The 22,706-nt window shown below is 41.3% G+C and overlaps 2 protein-coding genes across 2 annotated transcripts; both read left to right on the top strand.

The window, feature by feature from the left end:
- The first annotated feature begins 6 nt into the window (after positions 1–6).
- On the top strand, positions 7–16,215 carry LOC118797684. The gene is given in 29 exon segments (XM_036556960.1): positions 7–205; positions 353–459; positions 595–771; positions 2,331–2,536; positions 2,856–2,956; positions 3,092–3,219; positions 3,701–3,826; positions 3,974–4,167; positions 4,826–4,920; positions 5,073–5,203; positions 5,337–5,461; positions 5,770–5,887; positions 6,065–6,277; positions 7,886–8,056; positions 8,295–8,432; positions 8,545–8,594; positions 9,669–9,801; positions 10,011–10,093; positions 10,249–10,375; positions 10,539–10,729; positions 11,843–11,933; positions 12,058–12,178; positions 12,273–12,454; positions 12,682–12,837; positions 14,358–14,491; positions 14,650–14,783; positions 15,722–15,816; positions 15,938–15,970; positions 15,972–16,215. Coding segments are annotated over 29 exon segments (3,930 nt in total). The 5' UTR covers positions 7–75; the 3' UTR covers positions 16,212–16,215.
- A 2,329-nt stretch (positions 16,216–18,544) lies between these two features.
- LOC118797683 (putative GPI-anchored protein pfl2) lies at positions 18,545–22,083 on the top strand. Its single transcript, XM_036556959.1, has 4 exons — positions 18,545–21,378; positions 21,466–21,550; positions 21,672–21,819; positions 21,899–22,083. Exons 1-3 carry the CDS (start codon positions 18,545–18,547, stop codon positions 21,804–21,806), a joined length of 3,054 nt encoding a protein of 1,017 aa, XP_036412852.1. The 3' UTR covers positions 21,807–21,819; positions 21,899–22,083.
- Positions 22,084–22,706: the final 623 nt, after the last annotated feature.

Here is a 22,706-nt window from a genome sequence, read left to right as displayed (position 1 = left end):
GGTAGAAATGAAAGGGACGTGGCAGTGGGAAGAAGGTTGAGGAACCGTGGAGAAGTCTGTCTCTCATCAAAGACAATGTTGTTTTCTTGCAGTGTTTCAGGAATAAGTGCTGTGTTCTATAAAATGACTGCCAGCAACAGGGAGGACATAACAAAGGTTTTAGTGAAATACCTGAAGGATCTTGCTGCACAGCTAAACACACCAGGTAGGTACCCTTCCGCACGCTTGTGCTGCCACGCATGCATTTGCATAATGTCTCGCAGTCGTTGTTTCTTAGATGCAGTGACCTCATGATATGACCTGAACCTGTGCCGTTGTCCTTTTTTTTTGTTTTTGCTCCTTGTTTGAACAGTTTGCAGAAAGGATATCCAGAGTGATTCTGATTGGCTGAGTGTCAACTTGGGTCTGTTCTCGACAACAGCAGACTACTCTGATCTTAAAGAATTGAATATCTCTGGGGTAAGTGCTTGTTTTGTGTTTTCTTGACATTGGTGTAACAGGCTAGATTTGTAGAGCGTTTACCCAGCGTTGGAGGTTGATGATTTTGGGATAGAAAACTACCTTCAACACAATTTCTTTTTTTATCCCCTTTAGGTGGTGGTTCTGGACTTGCTTTCTCCAGAACAGAAAGCAGAGCTGCTACTAGATCCATCAACTGGTGCTCTAGAGAATGAGACGCTGGTGAAAGAATTGATGACGGGAATAATCTCATCCTCTGGAGAGGAGCAGCTCTATGTGTTCTTTCAGACTTTTGTCAAAGTCACTGTATTGGTTTGTGTCACCTTTTTTCCTCTTTATCAACTTTTTCCCTTAGTGTTTTTAAGTTTTAGAAAGAACATTTATAAACTCTTTTGCTTTCAGTTCTTTTGCCTTGCACAGATGATCAAAAAATTTAAACAATGACAATTTGCCTCTTTTTTGTAAATATTCTTAATTTTTACATGACCATCGCTAATGTTTTCACTTCATTTGTTTTCCTGCTTCTTCTTATGTTCATGGATGTCTTTTTTTTAATAAAGCAACTTATGTATGGAGCCCAGTTCAGTGAAATCCTGCAAGCGAATATCTTACAGTCTCCTAAGGGTCTAACGCTTTTGAGAGCTGTGTAATCATCTAAGCCTTTGCTCTATATTCTGTACATCATAGCCGTCCATGGCCGGAAATGCATTACCATCTCTTTCAAGGGCAGTGAGCTGTTTAATAATGTTTTGTTAGTGGCAGCTTGAACAGAAACTGTGGCTGACTTCATTTCTGTCATTGGTTGGACATGCTGCCTTTTTTCCCTTTCCAGCTTTATAGCAATTTGTGATAGTTGTTGTTTTGAATTGGCTTTGACTCAATTAGGGATATAACAGTAAAAATGGCCTGCGCTTAGAGTGCAAGTGTTACCACATACTAGTCAAGTTCCTTATCCCAGTCACATTTCAAATCTGTGGCAGTTTGAAATTTGCAATCCAATAGGCGTCACCTTTTCAATCTGAACCATCTGCTGCTAATTTGCTAGTGAATTGAGAGATAATGTTTCCTAAACAATAAAGCTGTGCCGAATGATGGCTGTACAAGTTGTTAATATGTGAGCCTTGAATATTTATGCAACAAACAGATTTCAGTTTTTATATCTGCAGACAAGGTCATAGCACGTGCTTGAGGGTGGCCATATTTTTGCTTGTAGATAAATCAGTGGAATTTGTATCACTGTGAAGATTTATGTAGAGGAAACATGTCAAAGGAGAAATATTATGAATGTATTGTGGAATAAACAGGAACTGAAAAGGCTCCCTGATCGTCCACAGCCATCATCCTGATCATTTCTAATTCAAGGATTAGAAATATTTAACATGTTGGAAGCCAAAACAAAATGAGCAATATTTTTATCAAAATTAAATGTCTAAAAGATGAAATTGCAAAACCAAATATGTTAAGGCAGGTGTGCTCAATCCTGGTCCTAGGGAACTACCACCCTGGAGGGTTCAGATCCAACACCTGGCACTAATTTTCAGATGCCTCTAATGGCCTTCATTACCTAGATCAAGTATCAATTTAGGGTTGGAGATAAATTCTGCAGGGAGGTAGAACTCCAGGATAAGGATTGGGCACCCCTGTGTTAAGGTATTTTTATGCTAATCAAAATTCAGCTTGATTGTAAAAAAAAATGATAGTCAGGTGGTCAGATGAGGGCAGATATTGTTGATGTCCATTAGCAATTGTCTGACAATTACTGAACATTAGAGCTGCTGAGAGCACTTGAAGTGGAGCATACTTTTTCAATGTTAAATTCCTTTTAATGTTATTTTAAGTGAGCGCTTACCCATAATGCTGTGTGTTTTCAGATGAACATAACTAGGATTCCTCCAGCAGTGTCAGAAACCATTCTAAACATGACACTGCTAGCTCTGGTGCCCCAATTCCCGACCTTCAGCCCACAGGACTTTGCCCTGTGGTTCCAGACTTATCTCCATCTCTTCCTTACTGGGATTGGTCCTAACACCCTGTCAGTTATCCCGAGGAACGTCAGCTGTGACTCATACAGAGAAATGTGAGCTCTTACCCAATAAAAATATTTTTTTTTAGCATTTACATGTACACCCTAGTGCTAAAGAAAACTGGATTCATATTTTTGGTGTCACGGTTACATGTTTTTTAACACTGCTATAGCATGCATGCAATTAAAAGTACTGATTTGTTTTTTATGTTGTTATGATTCGTCCTCTTTTTATATTTTGACTTTATCAAATTTCGCTTTTAGATCTGCCTATGTGTGCTCACCTTCTTTGAAAACTATTGTTTGTTTCCATTTTTTTTAATTCTCTGTACCATTTCTAATCTCTGATTAATCTCATTCTTTGTTTTTCCAGCATGAAAGGATTTGATAATGTGTACAGCGGCCTCTCATTGACACAATCTGGGCAGATCTTCAGTTTCATACAAGACTATCTTCAGCACCAGTTCAGCCAAGGTGTGTGTTTTGTGTGTTTCAAATGGCATATCGTTGTATCCATGTGTGTGTGTCTTTGTGAATATATGTTTTTGAGATGCATTTTTCACAGAGACGTTTGTTTTGATGATTCGGTTGCTGTTTTGTGACCCACAGAGCCAGATAGTCTGGGTTGCTATCACGGTGGGAGCTTCTATGCCTTCCTCAGGAGCTCCTTCCTCAGTTTTGGACTTCCTGACCTGAGTGCCTTTTTGTCCCTCATCCCAGCCAGCCGACAGCAAGAGGTACTGCTGACTTTAAAGCTGAAAGGAAAATGCAAGATTTAGAGTCAGTTAGTAACAGAACCAATCTCTCATACAGCCAGTCAGTAACAGAGTTATTCAGTCATTTAGAAATACCATTAGTTGGTTGTACAATCAATGGATCATTCAGTAATGACACTAGTCAATTAATGTGCAATCAATGATCCAGTCAATACAGTCAGAGGTCATTCAGAAATATTGCTTATAGCTAAGGCTGATAATGAATCATTCAGTAATACGAGACATTCCGTAATTCTATTTATCAGTAGGTTAATCAATTAATTTATCATTAATATAGCTAGTCAATGAGCAATACTGCTAGTTAAAAATGTAGTTGGTAAGTCCTTCAGTAATACCAGTAGTAACCAGTCCATGAATAAATCTGTCAGTCAGTGATGGTGAGAGTTTATCCACATATCTCTTTCTGTATAATGACTGTGGTGCTCTCCTCTCTGCTCTGTAGCTGTTGGGCTCCATCTCTCCAAGAGAACTGTATGAGTTTCTGAATGGGCCGAACACAGTCAGGAACGGGTCAGATCTCTGCACACTCCTCAACAACTACAACAGCACCAACCAGTACCTGGAGACGGTACAGCTGTGTCCTTTTTCATCCATTCATTTCTGCTGTTTCTCACTCAGTTTCTCTCTCTGGTAGTCGTTTAATGGAGTGATCCATATGTAAATCTCTCTTTTCTGTCTCTTTCTCTCTTTTTCCTCCCTCCGTTTCTCTGTGCAGGAGCCGGTTGTCTCTGCAGCTGTGGGCAGACAGACGTTGGGGTGCGTTTGGTCTCGTGCTCTCAGCGCCTCGTCTCAGGATGAGGCGGCTCAGTGGTTTAATGTAAGACTGGCTCAGTACCTGCCCTTCCTCAGCTCTCAGCTCATCAGCCCCACCCAGCTTAGCGGCACATCCTGCCTGTCATACAGGAAACTGTGAGTCTTGGTTTGGTGTAGCGTCAAACTGTTCTCTCAACTTTGTTTTCGAACTGTAGTAGGTCCCAGAGTTGCTATTTGCACTTAAATGCACCAGTTTTTATCAGTCTGATGGGAAACAAGCTTTGGTTTATCAGGTTAAGTGTTAACCAGTTAGCAGTAGCAAGCAGCTGCCATCGCTACATGATGTGAAAATAGTGAACCTTTAAGAGCAAAAATTAGTCACTCATTCGAAAAAAGTTCATTAGCATTCCACCTGCAAAATTTGTTCAAATTCTTTTGTGTTACTGAAACAGCCCACTGAGCTTTTGTACAACACTTTGTTTTCTGCGGGTGTGGGTCTTGTTGTAACACCATTGCCTGCCCCCAGCATGTCATACAAGAACAATGCTGTTTAATTGGTTGTTCTGCATGTGAGAAAATACTGTCTTAAAGTAGCAGTTCTTCACCACACTACAGGTTGATCTTTAACAATATGCATACGTCTAGCTTGCCAGGCTAATGCAGCATTAAACTGTTCTCTCAGCACAGACCACCCATTTACAACCACAATCCTAACCTCCTATAACATATATATATATATATATATATATATATATATATATATATATATATATAAAATCCTAATAATATTTGTATTTATGTGTTTTATGAGCAGGGTCTCAGTCCTGGGGAACAGCTATAACTACTCGGGCACTGATTTCACTCCAGCTGATGTGTACAGCTCTATAAAGGCTTATCTGAACAGCAGTGGTAAGCACAGCTACATTTCTCTCTCTTTCTCTTTTTCACTGTATATTCATCTTTGCTGAGGAGACGCTAGACCTTTGTTGAGTACATAGTTACGTCATATATGTGTCTATATGTGACACATATATGATATATATTTTTGTGGTACCTTCCAGATGGCTCTCCCCACTGCTATAACTCTTCTGATCCTCTTCTGAACTCCACTGCCTGGTTTGCTAACAACATTGGATTCTTCATCACCTTCATCTCCCTCACTGACCTCCAGTCCTTTGTATCAGACAGTCAGGTAACATACACACACAGTGGATAATTAAAATCAACGATCCTGCTAACACATCAGTCAGTCAAAATTTATGAACACAAACACTGTCACACACATATTGATCTTATATTTTACTGAGTCTGATTGTCTTCTGTAGATCGGTGCGTTCCTGGAAAACTCAGAGAATCTTCAGCTGTTTAACAATTCAGAAATTGCATCCAACGTCACCACATACTACGGCACACAGCTATACATCCAGAATCCTAACTACAACCCCCTCAGGTACCACACTACACACTAAATACTACAGCTATACATCCAGAATCCTAACTACAACCCCCTCAGGTACCACACTACACACTAAATACCACAGTTATACATCCAGAATCCTAACCTCAGTCCCCTCAGGTACCACACTACACACTAAATACTACAGTACACAGTTACACATCCCAACTTCAACCTCCTATTTAACAAAATACACAATATGGTGGTTATAAATAAACATTTACCCCCACTAACTGATTTTCTTTCTTTTTTAATGATTTTTGTGTAAGCATGCTTTTATGTCTGTCTGTGTTTGTGTAAAGGCTACCAGGTGTGCTCTTGTGTGGAGCTCCTGGCTCTGTGTTTGTGTCTCTTGGAGCTTCAGACAGCCAGATCATCCTGGAGGGCATCAACAAATTCTGCAGTGGAGTTGATTTAGAGGTAATATGTCTCAATAATGTAGTGTAGTCAGTCAGCCCATCAAAACATAAATAGGCATACATAGCAAGTCATCTTCCATATTTCAAGTCATATTTGTCTCCCTACTTAACTGTTTGGTTGTCTGTTCTCTCCTCTCGCTGAATTGCTGAGTTACCCTCAATCTTCCTTCTCTCTCAGGTTTCAACAGCACTAGTCACAAACTTCCCCACTTTATCCACATCCACCATCGAGTTGCTCGGCAACCAGAGCATTGGTCTGACTGAGGGCCAGATAAGAGATGCTACCCCCAATATCATAAACAGTACCCTGCCCATACTCAGCATCATCACAGGCTGGAACCAGGGTCAGGTCAACAACATCATCCAGAGCATCACTAGTGCAGGCTTTAATGTGAGTGCACTCTGCTCCCTGCAGTACGTTTATTTTTGAATGGGGATCAGGTCATTTTTTTTTTCTCTCAGTTGTTTGTAATATTTGTCTTAGTTTATTTTCTAAAATAAACATCTCTGTGCATTTAAAATCTGTTTGAGGAGAACTAAAAATAGTTACAGCTTGTCTGCAGGACAGTAATCTGGGTGATCCAAGGGGGGACCAACAGTGGCAAACGGTCAGCGGGGTGCCAACCTTATTAAGCCAGTGGACTGATATATGCCCGCTGTCTAGGGAAGATCTTAGATCTTCTTACAGCAACAACAACATTCATTCCAATAGGTTACTTTGGTAGTTACCCTGCATTCACACCGGCAGCGATGTGAGGCGGCCGGAGGTCATTCATTTTCAATGAGAGCTGCGATTTCCGGCGACAGGAGGCGGCGTGAACGTTGGAGACGCGAAGTGGGCGGAGTCAGCGCCGCGGCGAAGTTGAGCAGAGTTTAACTTTATGCAAATAAGGAGTGAAGCGATGTGGCGATAACCAATAAGAACTGAGCATTGAGCAGCGTAGTACACACTTTATCTCCGCCGAGTAACGGCGGCGCTGCTTTTGCCGCAAATAGACAGTAAACGCAAAGATCGCATACCGTTTTTCGCACAGACTGACTGCACAGACACAGGGATTAAGTAAAAATAAGGACACAAGCGATTCCTCGCCAGGATTTATATTTTTCGCGGGAATGCATCTGATTTGTGCTTGACGTCAGTGAAACCATGGCAACCAAGTTCAGAAACGCCCACAGGCAATGAGCAACCAGCGATTTGGGCGACAAGAGGTGCAATGTCGCTGCCTGTGTGAACGCAGGGTGAACCTCTGTTGTTAGTAGTGTGTATCACACATCCATATAATGCTGCTGGTCTTTATATTGTTTGTATTGTTGTTTTATGAAAATGCTGCTTAAAGAATCTGTGCTAAGATGAAAAAGTTGTTGTTGCTGTTGTTGTTTTGTGGAACATTATTCTGTACATTATTACAGACCCCTACAACCTTGATAGCAAGACGATAGTGGGCCACTGTCGGCCCGCTAATGGCAGAGCTGTTGGACCCCTAGCGTTTTGCTCAGTGTTTTCTGGGCAGGCCAACGGTGGTTAAGCAGAGTATTAGACAAAATTCCACTTTTCATTCCTTCATTTTCCACCCACAGTCCAGTTAACTTTTTTATTTCCATTCTTTAGTTATACTATAAATTAGTTTAGTAAATAATTTTAATTTAGCTCAGTGTCAGTGACGTTTTCTATAAAATCATTTTATATCAGGCCTAATCTTTATTTTTTTTTCCTCTCATTTGTTTGTAATGTTTGACTTAGTTTATTTTACAAAATGTGCATTTAAAATCTCTTTGAGGAGATTAAAAACTAGAGTTTGTAGTTTGTACAGGACAATAATCCTGGTGGTCTGAGGGTGGACCATGAGTGGGAAACAGTCAGCGGGGTGCCGACCTGATCAAGCTAGCGCACCGATATATGCTCGCTGTCTGGGAAACCTGTTCACAGCAGGTTTAATATGTTGCTAGTTTATATAATTGATGTATCAGTTTTCTAATTGGATGGTCTATTGATTGACAGATCAACAGTGCCTCTTCCTTGTTGACTCTGGGCACGCTCGTTGGAGGCGTTCCCTCGGCAACAGTTTCCAGCATCTCACCCACTCAGCTTCTGACTATATCCCAGAATCCAACATTCATCACCAACATTCTGTCAGCACCAGTGATTCTACAACAGACATACGTCCAGAAGGTACTTATTTGTAGACACATACACACATTCTGTCCCTTTCTGCCAGTAATAAATAGAAAGTATATATACATGTATGAATGGATTCACTTGAATATTTCCCAGAATCCCAGTCATTACCAGAAGCTATCAGAAAGGTTTTACAGAAACATGTCCATACTTGGGAAACAGGCTCACACAAACAAGCTGTAAATGAGAAAACGCAGCAAAGGAAAAGTTCTTCTCTTGCTCTTTATTCTAGATTGTCTCTGTAGACCAGAACAAAGTGGTGGAGAATGTTCCAGATGCATTGGCAGCGTTTATCCAACCTGTACTACTGGTATACTTGAAATCAATTAATGTTTTACTCATCAATAAGAAGATCTGGAGACAACAACAGGTAACATATAATACACGCACATGCACACGTTCCAAATACTAACCTGTAAAAAGCAAGAGTTCATGTACCACACCTGTTTGTTTACTTGTTTGAATTTGTGTTTGTTTACCAGGCTGCTGTGCTGTTTGGTGCAGTTTCCAGAGCCACTCAGGATACAGAAGGGTGAGTTACACACATGCACACTCATACACACACACACACACACACACATGCAGAGATTTATGTAAATCTGTGTTCGACACAGTTCAAAACGCTGTTGTTCAAATAAACTGTACTTTACTCATTTTTTCAGTCAGTCACTGTTCAAAACATTGCATGAACTTTGACTAGGATATAGATATGGCCACTCGGTCTAACTCTGCACTAATTCAATAACTAGAGAACACGATAGAATTGCAATATGCATGTATTTTCAAAGCTGTTAATTTGTAACTCCAACTTACCGTGACTAGCCATGACTGACTCTGATTCTGACAGTATCTGATAAACTGCCCTTGACCCTGACTCACCCTTACTCTAACACTGACGAACCCCTACCCTGACTATCCATGACCCTGATTATCCCTGACCAATTGTGCCTAACCATGACTAACCTTCACTAACCCTCACACAGACTAACCCTGACAAACTCCGACTAAATCTGACCCCGACTAACACTAACCCTGAATAACCTGACTAACCTTGACCCTGGCTAATAATAACAATAATTGACTGATCTTGATTTACTTTGACCCTAAATGACCCTGACCTATCTTAACTAACCCTGACCCTGAGTAACCATGAATTACAATAATATTTACATTTGCATTACAGCATATTAATAAGGTTATACTTAGAGAACGTATCCTAGATAGTACAGAAAGGTTACAGTCCAAACTACCCTTGAGCTAAGATGCTGCAAAAAACCTAAGCCAGTGCTAAAACCTATAAGGAAAAAAATACAAAATACAGAAGTAAACACAGCATAATTGCAATGCATATATTTACGCATATACACCATGATCCTGACTAACCTAGACTAACCTTAACCCTGACTAACCCCAGCTCTGGCTAACCATGATTCTGACAAACTCAGAAACTAAACCTCACTAACTCCACAGCTTAGTCTTCATCTTTTTTCTTTTTGGTTCTGAAAACTTCCTTATAATTGTTTTTTTTTTAATTGAATACATGGCTGTACATTACATCTTTGTTTGTCTCTGTGTGATGCTTGTATGTGTGTGTCTCCCCCTGCAGGCTGTCAGAGTCGATACTGCAGGGATTCACCTGCAGCTCAGTTAGGAATCTACCACTGCAGAAAGTTGAACAGCTGGTGAAAGCCTGTAGACCACGTACAGGCAGGAACAAGGTCATCCTGAAAGAGTCTCAGGTACATACAGTCTGATATTCAGAGACAATTAACATTAATAAACATCTGTAAATGTGCCAGTTTAGCCATTTTGGCTAATATTCAACTGTAGCCCTTTGGTTCAGTGTTAGTCAATATGAATAGACAGACAATTTACCACATTATCATTGTGTAAGTAGAAGGAGCAGCTGATATAACATTGGTTTAATGGTGGGTTTTCTGTGTTCCAGCTGACCTGCATGTACCGCTATGTGAAAGATGACTCATCTCTGACCTTCACTGATTTCCCCTCGGACATGCTTCTCTATTACAGGTGTGTAACAAACACACACACACACACACACACACACACACACACACACACACAGTCAATCTTAGTCTCTCTCTCTCTAACCCTGTCTTTAAAGCATTAAATATATTTCCTGTAAACCAGAAGATTTCATCTGTTTTATTTTGTGTTTATTGTAGCTATGAGAAGGTGCAGAAGGTGAACTGCAGGTCATATTTCGGTGCTCTGGGTGGAGCAGATTTCTCGGTTCTTTCCAGCGTCCTCAATAGACAGTCCATCTTGTTCAAGAATGCACGGGACTGCTTGGTAAAACATGCACACAGTCATTTATATTCAGATTCATATTCACTGACATGAATTCAAAAAAACTGTTTTAAGAAACACACTCCTGTCTGGTGAAACACAAACTCATACACACTAACACTCTCTCAGTCTGTTTCACACTCATACTTCATCTGTGCTCTTGTAGGGTATATCTGGTGCAGGTCTGACCAGCGATCAAGTGGAGGTTCTGGGCAATATGGTCTGCACACTGGACTCCTCCTACATCCAGAACTCTCACCCACTCATCCTGGAGAAACTGAAGAACTGTGATGATCTTTCTGACTCTCAGGTCGATGCTATACAGGCACTGCTTTACATTGGCAACACTCCTTATGGGTGAGAAACAACTTTAATATAATGTGCTTTTGGCACATGTATTTAGAAACTTTTAAAGATTGCTTTATATGTGTTTAACATTTTGAGACCTTTTTTGTTGAGGGGCAACATTTAACATTCGGCGTATACATGCGATAAACTACTTGGCATTGAGAACAAACAAACTTGATAGAGCATAAACACTTACCAAGCACTTTGTACAGTCATTGTCCATTTTATCAGTTCCACTGACCATATAGGAACACTTTGTAGTTCTGCAATGTAGTCCATCTGTTTCTCAGCGTACTGTAACTGTAGAAAAACAAAGTGCACCTATATGGTACGGGGAGCTGATAAAATGAACAGTGAGTGTAGAAACAAGGAGGTGTTCCTAATAAAGTGTTCAGTGAGTGTATACCCAGACTAATGAGCTGAGAAACAAGAAGCCAATGATCAGAATTGACTGTAGCATTTACTTTAGATTTATTATTATATTATTTTTTTTTATTATAATATTTATTATGTTAGTTTTCAGTAAAACTACTAGCTATGAAGCATGATGTAATACACTTGACCCAATAGTGTTGATGAGCATATAATAAAATTGAGTCCATATGAGACAAGGTAATCATCTGAGATTACTGTGGTCTGGGGAGAATAGGGTTGTTGTCCATGTTGACAGGGTAAGGTTGCAGTAGTCACTGTGCCACACTGCAGTCAGCTGAGTGTAAGATAGATGCAAATGCTGTTTTCAATTAATCCTCTGCATTATCAAAATGAATAAAGTAAAATACAATTATCATGTTAGCAGTTGAGACCACTAGATTTGATATGAAGTCTAAACTTAACCCTGTAAAGAAAACAAGAAATCAGTGTTTGGCAAAACCATGCAAGGAGCAAACAAACTTTAGGGAACAGATAAACACAGAATAATGAACATTATTATTAGTTTTAATGAAATAATTGCTTAGAATTCCTCAGAATTCAGAATTTGTGTAGTACTTTCTCAGGGAAGAGCCAGTCAAAGACATCTGATAGTCTGATTTGCCCCAGTATGTTGTGAATGTGTGTCAAAAAAAATAGAGTGTATGGAAGTGTTTGGAAGTCTCAAACACACCTCATGTTTTTTCTCAGAAATCCCTCAGCATGGAATCAGCAGACTCTACGGCAGCTGGGCATCCTCCCCCTCTACCTCAAACGAGACTTCTGGAGTCAATTTAGTTCGGTATGTTTATTTATTTATGCATATTTTTTGTTTCACATCGCCAGTCTATAGTCATAGTTTACATTCTGTGTATGACATAGGGTGTGTTGTTTTAATTTATTTTTGTATGTTCATGTTGTTTTAGCCTGTAAGGAAAAGGTATCTCAGATCATTCTTGCCATTCCTGAGAAAAAGGAAGACCCAGAAGTGGAAGCTGAGCAGATTGTTTAAAGCATACATGACCGTCAGATTCAAACGTTCTGCAGGTATCAACAGGCACCACTGTATCTGTGATGTGAATGAAAACGTGTGGTCTGTGTAGATGGTTGTGTATAATGCATGCATGTGTGTGTTCTTTAGACTGTACTGTCGGCAACATCACAGCAGTGACGATTGCAGATGAGGCGTTCCCTTATGACTATGACTCTACACAGTTTGATTTGTGTCTGGACATCACTGTCCTGAATGACAACCTGGCAGCCATCACTGAAAAAGTGCTAGATGCCACCTACCAGATGATCATTCTGAACAAATTAAACCAGGTCAGTTTGTCTGTATGTTGCAGGCACAATCTATAGTGTACATGTTTTTATTTATGGAGTGTGTTGATGTGCATGAGTATGTTTCCGGCCCAGCTCTCCGACCTTTCTGACAGTGTGTGTTGATTTGAATATGATATGTGTTTTGTGATGATGTGTGCATATGTTCAAGGTGTTTCCATTACAGTGTTGTGGTTTGTAAGTGTTTGAAGGGTGTGTATGTGTTACAGCTCTACCCATCAGGCCTTCCAGAGAGTGTAATACAGCTACTGGGCTCCACATCTCGTGTGGCCAATGTTAGTGACATCAACAAGTGGAGCATCACCACAATTGACACACTGTTCTCTCTGATGGACCCTTATGATGGAGACTGGACCTCAGAGCAGGTAGCATGTCTACAAGTGCATATGTGTGGGATACACTGGATTCTTTGTGTTGCAGTGTGGGCTAAAACATTATTACAGGTACCAGCTGATCATTACTGCTGATTACAGACATCCACTAAGTGGGGCTAGTAACATGGTGAAACCAGCTGAAGAAGTCTATATTTTGCAGAAGCGCTGTGTTTTGGATACAGCCATATGCAAAAGTTTGCCCCCCTGGTCAAATTCCATGTTGTTGATTTTCTAAGTGTTAATAAGTTACACATTTTAATGCAGAGATGGTTTGGCATTGTAATGCTGAAAAAAGCAAGGCCTTCCCTGAAAAAGACGTCGTCTGGATGGCATAATATGTTGCCAAAGCATGTATATATCATTCAGCATTAATGGTGCCTTCACAGATGTGCACATCACCCATGCCATGTACACTAATGCACCCCAATACCATCATGAATACTGGCTTTTGAACTGTGCACTGATAACAAGCTTAGTAGTCTTTAGCCCGGAGGACACAGCATTAATGATTTCCAAAAAGAAATTTAAATGTTGATTCGTCGAACCACAGGCCTCAGTCCATTTTAAAAGAGCTCGTGCCCAGAGAAGGTGGCAGCATTTCTGGATCTTTATAGATGTTTATAGTTGGTTTCCTCTTTGCATTTTAGAGTTTTAACTTGCATTTGTGGATGCAGTGATGAACTGTTTTCACAGACAGTGGTTTTCAGAAGTGTTTCTGAGCCCATGCAGTGATTTCCACTACAGAATCATGTCTGTTTAATGCAGTGCTGCCTGAGAGCCCAAAGATCACGGCCAGCAAATACTGGTTTTTGGCCTTGTCCTATACATACAGAGATTTCTCCAGATTCTCTGAATCTTTTAATGATATTATGTACCGTAGATGATGAAAAGCAAAAGTTCTTTGCTATTTTATGTTTAGAAACATTCTTGAATTGTTGCTCTATTTGATGGTGCAGTCTTTCACAGAGTGGTGAACCCCTCCTCATCTTTACTTCTGAAAGACTCCGCCTCTCTGAGATGCTCCTTTATACCCAATCATGTTACTGACCTGTCGCCAATTAACTACCCGGTGTTTTTTTTTAAGCATTACACAACTTTACCAGCCTTTTGTTGCCCCCGTCCCAACTTTTTTGGAATATGTTGCTGGCATCAAATTCAAAATAGGCATATATTTTTCAAAAAACAATGAAATTTCTCAGTTTCAACATTTGAGTTGTTGTCTTTGCACTATTGTAAATGACATATAGGGTTTAAATGATTTGCATATCATTGCATTTTGTTTTTATTAACATTTTGCACAGCGTCCTAATTTTTTTGGAAATGGGGTTGTATAAATTGTATACAAAAATGTGCAGAAACATATCATTAAGTTAATTCAGTTTGCTCCTTGTAGAGAATTTGTTAAGGTATTTTGCATGTGGAAAAAACCTGGTATTTGACAGGGGGTTCAAACTTTCGCATACAACTGTAAGTTTGTATGAAAAATGAATGTTTGTGATTGTTTGTTGTAGAGTGCTGCAGTGATTATGAGGTATCTGAGTGTGCCTGGTAACATTCTGGGAAGTGCTGAACTATTTGCAATCGGCGCAAACATCTGTTCTTTGGATATCATTGTCCTCAAAACCATCACTGCTGATAGCTTGAGGTAAGTACACCAGCACACACATATGCCCATGAGTAGACAGGTACGTATATTCAGACCTGCACCTAAAGTATGCTTCATAAGTTGTATATCATGTGTGGTCTATTGCATATTGTATAGGTGAAGTACACATGCAGCCTTCTTTCTTCTTCTCTGTGCAGGAATGTATATGGTTTGGATATATCCTCGTGCTCTGTTGATCAGAAATCAATTCTGTACAGCATCGCCAACTCCTCATTCAGCACTGAGCTCAGCGACCCCACAACATACTACGAACTTATCAGCCCTTACCTGGGTAAAACACCCACATGCAAACTCACAAACAAACACATTTCAGTTAAGTCCTTTTTCAGTGCCCAACATCCATAAAACTCATCAGTACTTACCTGTGATTCAAATTAATCCAGAAATTAGAGTAGAATAACTTTACCACGTACCAGTTTTTTAATTTGCACAATAAAAACTTCTGTGCGCATACTGACCTAAAAGCAAGACATATAGTTTAATGGTATATAAAAAAGATAAAAATTACATAGAAAATATTTAAGATATATGAAAATACAGAATGTTTGAATGAACCAAAACAAAGTTTAATGATAACACTGTATTTGGATGAAATTGTAGATGCTTTATAGATGCTTACTTTGCGTTTAACTATTATCCAACAAATTATCTGTTAAATTCTTCTTAATTTGTGCAATTCTTAACCCTGGTCCAATTCCTAACCCTTACACTGCTGAAATTCAACCGTGTTGAGAATCACCAGCTATATTGTTATCAGTTTGAACATCTGTAGATAATCCACTGGGGCTATCCAAATAAAGTGGAACATAAATAGTGTATTGGATCTTCTCAGTTGAGGTTTGTTGTAAGACCATTAATGGATTTGTAATTTTTTACACAATTTCTCTCAAGAGTTTGGCACTGTTAAATGTGCTTTAGAAACAAAGTAGTATGAAATAGCTAAAAGCATAATCAACATTTTCACAGATTTGATTACTTAAAATCTATGGAAAACAGCAATATAATGAGGTATTTATAAAACATAACAAATATTCCAGAAAATGACAAATAAAAAAAAACAACAGTGCTATGTGAATACTTTCCACTTCATAATTCTGTTGTTTTTTTTTCTTTATATATGTAAAGGGACTTTTATGTGTTTCTTTGAGTTACTCACTCAGCTTGGAAACAAAGTATATTCTATTTACTGACTTGTGTGTGTGTGTTTAGGTGGAGCTCCTCTTGAGGATATACAAGCTCTTTCTGCTCTGAACATCAGCATGGACATCGATATCTTCTTAAGTCTGAACTTTGATGTCATTATGGTGCGAAACAGCAAAAGAATAAAATGTATTTTTGGTATTAGTCAATATGCAATAAAGAGCTAAAATAATACATATTGAGAACTGGGTTTTATACTGAAACAAAAATGTATTTGTGTTTCAGGCCCTGAGTGTGAGTACAGTGCGTGATCTCTTAGGGGGCAAATGTGGCTGATCTGAAGCTGTTTGAGAACTCTTCTGTGATTCAGTCCTGGCAGAAACAGCAGAAACAGTCTGAGTTGAACACCCTGAATATTGACCTGCTGTTGGGTATACCTGATGTCATCATCTCTACATCTGTACCCGTCACCAACACTGTCAACATAGACAGTAATAATTATAACAACACCATAACTAGTACCCACTGCAAGCACCAGCACCACTGCTTCCAACAATGAGAACAATGCCTACGCCAGTGTTGATACAAATGTCACTGCTACTGCAGCTGCAACCAACACAATCACTACCTCTGCCAGCATCCGTACAAGTAGTATTACCACCACTGCTGGCCTGAACAGCACTGACACTTCCAGTGTCACTGTCATTGCCATTAATTCTAGTACTAAAAGCACTTTTAGTGCAAACACAACTGTGACCACAGTCGATAGTGTCAACACCACCACTATCAACAGCACTGATCTGAATGTTACCACACAGACTATTTTTAATACAACCACTACCAGCATCAAAACCACTGTTTATTCTCCAGTCAGTGCCAGCACCACTGTGATCACTGCTAGTGATGACACCACCTCTGTGAGCCCCATAAACGGCAGCCTTAACAACAGCAGCCTAAATACCACCACTGTAAGCCTTGACATCATTGCAGTTACTACTGCCGATTCTAGCATTACAATAATCACCGATCTTGACAACACCACTACTATCAGCCCTGTAAGTGTCAATATCAATGACACCAGCAGAGATGCCACAACTGCAAGCCTCAACATCACTGCCAGTTCCACTGCCAGCACCACTATGATCACTGCTAGTGATGACACCACCTCTGTCAGCCCAACAAATGGCAGTCTTAACAACAGCAGCCTAAATGCCACCATTGCAAGCCTTGACATCACTGCAGCTACTACTGCCAGTGTGAGCGCTACAGTAGTCACCGATCTTGTCAACACCACAACTGTCAGCCTCATAAATGTCAATGTCACTGACACCAGCATGAATGCCACAACTGCAAGCCTCAACATTACAGCCAGTTCCACTGCCAGCACCACTATGATCACTGCTAGTGATGACACCACCTCTGTCGGCCCCCTTAATGGCAGTTTCAACAACAGCAGCCTAAATACCACCACTGCAAGCCTTGACATCACTGCAGGTACTACTGCCAGTGTGAGCACTACAATAGTCACTGATTTTGTCAACACCACAACAATCAGCCCAACAAATGTCAATGTCAATGACACCAGCCCAAGTGGCACCACTGCAAGCTTTGACATCACTGCAGCTGCTACTGCCATTGCGAGCAGTACAATAATCACTGATCTTATCAACACCACAACTGTCAGCTCCATAAATGTCAATGACACCAGCGTAAATGCCATTACTGCAAGCCTTAACATTACAGTCAGTTCCACTACCAGCACCACTATGATCAGTGCAAGTGATGACACCACCTCTGTCAGCCCCATAAATGGCAATGACAATGACACCAGCCCAAATGCCATCACTGCAAGCCTTGACATCACCGCAGCTACTACTGCTAGTGCAATCAGTACAATAATTACTGATCTTATCGACACCACTACTGTCAGCCCCATAAATGTCAATGTCAGTGACACCAGCATAAATGCCACCACTGCAAGCCTTGACATCACTGCCAGTTCCACTGCCAGTTCCACTATCATCACTGCTAGTGATGACAGCACCTCTGTCAGCCCCATAAACAGCAGTCTTAAGAACAGCAGCCTAAATGCCACCATTGCAAGCCTTGACATCACTGCAGCTACTACTGCGAGTGTGAGCACTACAGTAGTCACCGATCTTGTCAACACCACAACTGTCAGCCTCATAAATGTCAATGTCACTGACACCAGCATAAATGCCACAACTGCAAGCCTCAACATTACAGCCAGTTCCACTGCCAGCACAACTATGATCACTGCTAGTGATGACACCACAATTGTCAGCCCCATAAATGTTGAAGTCAATGACAGAAGCATAAATGCCACCGCTGCAAGCCTCAACATCACTGCCATTTCCACTGCCGGTACAACTATCATCACTGCTAGTGATGAGACCACCTCTGTCGGCCCCCTAAATGGCAGTTTCAACAACAGCAGCCTAAATACCACCACTGCAAGCCTTGACATCGCTGCAGCTACTACTGTCAGTGCGAGCAGTGCAGTAAACACTGATCTTGTTAACACCACTAGTATCAGCCCCATAAATGTCAATGACACCAGCATAAATGCCACCAGTGCAAGCCTCGACATTACAGCCAGTTCCACTGCCAGCACCACTATGATCACTGCTAGTAAAGACACAACCTCTGTCAGCCCCATAAATGGCAATGTCAACAACAGCAGCCTAAATGCCACCACTGCAAGCCTTGACATCACTTCAGCTGCTACTGCCAGTGCGAGCACTACAATAATCACTGATCTTGTCAACACCACTACTGTCAGCCCTCATAAATGTCAATGTCAATGACATCAGCATAAATGCCACCACTGCAAGCTTTGACATCACTGTTAGTTCCACTGCCAGCACAACTATGATCACTGCTAGTGATGACACCACCTCTGTCAGCCCAACAAATGGCAGTCTTAACAACAGCAGCCTAAATGCCACCACTGCCAGCTTTGACATCACTATAGCTACTACTGCCAGTGAGAGCACTACAATAATCACTGATCTTGACAACACCACAACTGTCAGCCTCATAAATGTCAATGTCAATGACACCAGCAGAGATGCCACCACTGTAACCCTCAACGTTACAGCCAGTTCCACTGCCAGCACCACTATGATCACTGCTAGTGTTGATGCCATCTCTGTCAGCCCCATAAATGGCAGTATCAACAACAGCAGCCTAAATGCCACCACTGCAAGCCTTCACATCACTGCAGCTACTACTGCCAATGCCAGCACTACAGTAATCAGTGATCTTGTCGACACCACAACAGTCAGCCCCATAAATGTCAATGTCAGTGAGACTAGAATAAATGCCACCAGTGCAAGCCTCAATATTGCTGCCAGTTCCACTGCCAGCACTACCATAATCATTGCTAGTGATGACACCACCTCTGTCAGCCCCATAAATGGCAGTCTTAACAACAGCAGCCTAAATGCCACCACCACAAACCTTGACATCACTGCAGCTACTACTGCCAGTGCCAACACCAAAATAGTCACTGATTTTGTCAACACCACTACCATTAGCCCTATAAATGTCAGTGTCAATGACACCAGTATAAACGTCACCACTGCAAGCCTCAACACTGCTACTACTACTGTGAGTGCTAACATCACCATTGACATTGCTAGCGTTAACACCACCACAGTTAGCCACATAAATGACAATGTCAACAACACCAGCATAAATGCCACCACTGCAAGTCTCCATACCACTGCCGCCCTCACTGTAAGTGCCAATACCACCATTATCACTGCTATCATCAACACCACCACTGGCAACACTGTACAGGGCAATAGCAATAACACCAGCATAAATGCTACGACTGCAAGCTTTGATGCTGCTACTACTGCCAATGCCAGCACCACCGTCACTACAGACTTCAACACCCCCACTGTCAGCCTAATAAATGCCAGTGTCAACAACATAAATAACAATGTTAATAACACCAGCATAACTGCCACCACTGCAAGTCTTAATACCACTGTCACTACTACTGTCAGTGCCAACACTACCAGCACTGCTAATGTCAGCACCACTACGGTCAGTCCCGTAAATGCCTATATCAACAATACCAGCATAAATTCCATCACTGCAAGCCTCGACACCACTGCCAGTGCCAGCACCACCATTGTTAAGCCTAGCATTAACATCACCACTGTCAATCCTATAAATAGCAGTGTCAACAATACCAGCATAAAAGCCACCTCTGCAAGCCTCAACACCACTGCCACTACTATTGCCAGTGCCAACACCACCATCATCACAGCAGGTGTCAACACCACCACTGTCAATCCTATAAATAGCAATGTCAACAACACCAGCATAAATGCCACCGCTGCAAGCCTCAACATCATTGCCACTACTACTGCCAGTGCCAACACCACCATCATCACTGCGAGTGTCAACACCACCACTGTCAGTCCTATAAATAGCATTGTCAATAACACCAGCATAAATGCCACCGCTGCAAGCCTCAACATCACTGCTACTGCTACTGCCAGTGCCAACACCACCATCATCACGGCAGGTGCTAACACCAGCACCGTCAGTCCTATAATTAGCAATGTCAACAACACCAGCATAAATGCCACCTCTGCAAGCCTCAACATCATTGCCACTACTACTGCCAGTGCCAACACCACCATCATCACTGCGAGTGTCAACACCACCACTGTCAGTCCTATAAATAGCATTGTCGATAACACCAGCATAAATGCCACCTCTGCAAGCCTCAACATCACTGCTACTACTACTGCCAGTGCCAACACCACCATCATCACGGCAGGTGCTAACACCAGCACTGTCAGTCCTATAATTAGCAATGTCAACAACACCAGCATAAATGCCACCTCTGCAAGCCTCAACATCATTGCCACTACTACTGCCAGTGCCAACACCACCATCATCACTGCGAGTGTCAACACCACCACTGTCAGTCCTATAAATAGCATTGTCGATAACACCAGCATAAATGCCACCTCTGCAAGCCTCAACATCACTGCTACTACTACTGCCAGTGCCAACACCACCATCATCACGGCAGGTGCTAACACCAGCACTGTCAGTCCTATAATTAGCAATGTCAACAACACCAGCATAAATGCCACCTCTGCAAGCCTGAACATTACTGCCAGTGCCAACACGACCATCATAACTACTAGTTTCAGCCCCACCACTGTCAGCCCCACAAATGGCAATGTTGGCAACACTGCCAGCCACACAAACACCACAACCGCAAGCCTCGACACCACTGCAGGTTTCAACACCACTGCCAGTGCCAGCTTCACCATAATCACAGCTAGTGTCAACACCACCACTGTAAACACTCTAAATGGAAATATCAACAACACAGTCACTAATAATGACTCCACTGCTTTAACCACCACCCCTACTACTGCCAGTACCACTGTCATCAGTTACAGTGCCATGACCACTGTCAGTATCAGCGAAGTACATAACACCAGCATCACTGAAACCACTGCCAGCGTCCCTACCAACTATGAAACTATAACAGCCACCACTGTCAACACCACTGTCACTATCAGCACTGGTTCCACGACCATTGCTAGTTTCAACATCACCACCCCAACTGGAATTGCATCTTCTGCCAATTTTGGCCTCAGTACCACTACTGCCATCACTAACAGAGCTACCACAGCAGCAAAAAATGCTTGTCAAGGTGTAGACAGGTGAGCTTTGAGTGGGAAACATTAAGAGATGATATTTTACAAATGTATTTGATGTTTTATATATATATAATTTTTTTTCCTCCACAGTCATCTGCTTGAGACTCAGCTCTTGTCAGGAAGTCTCTCTGCAGTGCTCTGCAACTTCAGTATCGCTGACTATGCCTGTTCATCAGTGAGTCTTGGATGCAAAACATATCTCCATAGGTCAAACCCTTTTTAAGTAACAGAATGCCAATTACTCAACTACATAAACCTCTCTTTCTGTCTTTCCTTGCACATTCTTGTCTCTCAAGGTTGCTGCTCTGTCCTCCAATGATCTGACCACACTTCTCACATGCAAATTACGAAAGCAACATGGTCTACTCCAAAGAAATTTGGACGCTCTTCTTCCAGAGATTTTCAGTGTCTTTGGACGAAGCACTGGATAAGTGCTCCAGCATGGTATGTACTGTTGATTAGCACTTAGTAAGTAAGAAACAATTTTTTGAATCATATATTAAATATATACTGCTTCTTTCAGACCTTTAACACGGGTCTTCCTGACCCATATGTCCTCGATGCAATCGGTGAAGTGAAAATCAACAACTTCAGTGCTGCACAGCTTATAGATACCACTTTCATCACCAAGTGGTTCCAGATGAGGCTCAGACCATTTTTGTCATCAGTGTCTGCAGACTTCCTTTCCAGTCTCAGTTCCAAGAAGTTCAGCTGTCAGACCTACCAAGTTGTGTAAGTATAGCTAGTGGAATGTCACAGCTGAGATTTATGGCATTAAGTTTTTTAAGAAAATGCAAGCAGTCTATCACAACTTATGATCTCATCCAACTTAGGGTGGAAGCTCTTAGCATGCAGGAAACACTTATGGAAGAGAATCAAAAAATGTCTGTCGTCACTGATTTCATCTATCCCTTCCTCTCAAGAGACGACCTGTCAGGTATTTAAACAGCAATGTTACTTTAACTGACAGTTGACCAGTTTTCCCTTTTTAAGGATATTTGTGTTATTTCATCAAAAGTGACACTTAACTAACTGAAAGCATTAATGTTCTGATTGTGTTGCTTGCTCCTCTGTTACGATTTTAGATCCCAGTTGTGTTTCCAGCACTTCTGGCAGCAGTGACTGGCTAGCAAAAGAACTTTGGCAACTTCTCTGCTTATGTCACCTTGAAACAACTTCAAAGTCTAAATACCAATTTCTCCAGCGTGAGTAACATCAGACTTGCACCAATTGTACATTGACTGTGGGTTTAATGTCATGTGTCGGCCTGGGCACTAACCACTGGTCTGTGTGTCATGTTGCAGTTAGATTCTTTGGACCTGCTGACCCCT

This window comes from Colossoma macropomum, unplaced genomic scaffold (genome assembly GCF_904425465.1).
Source record: "Colossoma macropomum unplaced genomic scaffold, Colossoma_macropomum, whole genome shotgun sequence".
NCBI lineage: Eukaryota > Metazoa > Chordata > Actinopteri > Characiformes > Serrasalmidae > Colossoma > Colossoma macropomum.
The sequence above is the reverse complement of the archived record's forward strand: the minus strand, read 5'-3'. Positions and strand labels throughout refer to the sequence as shown.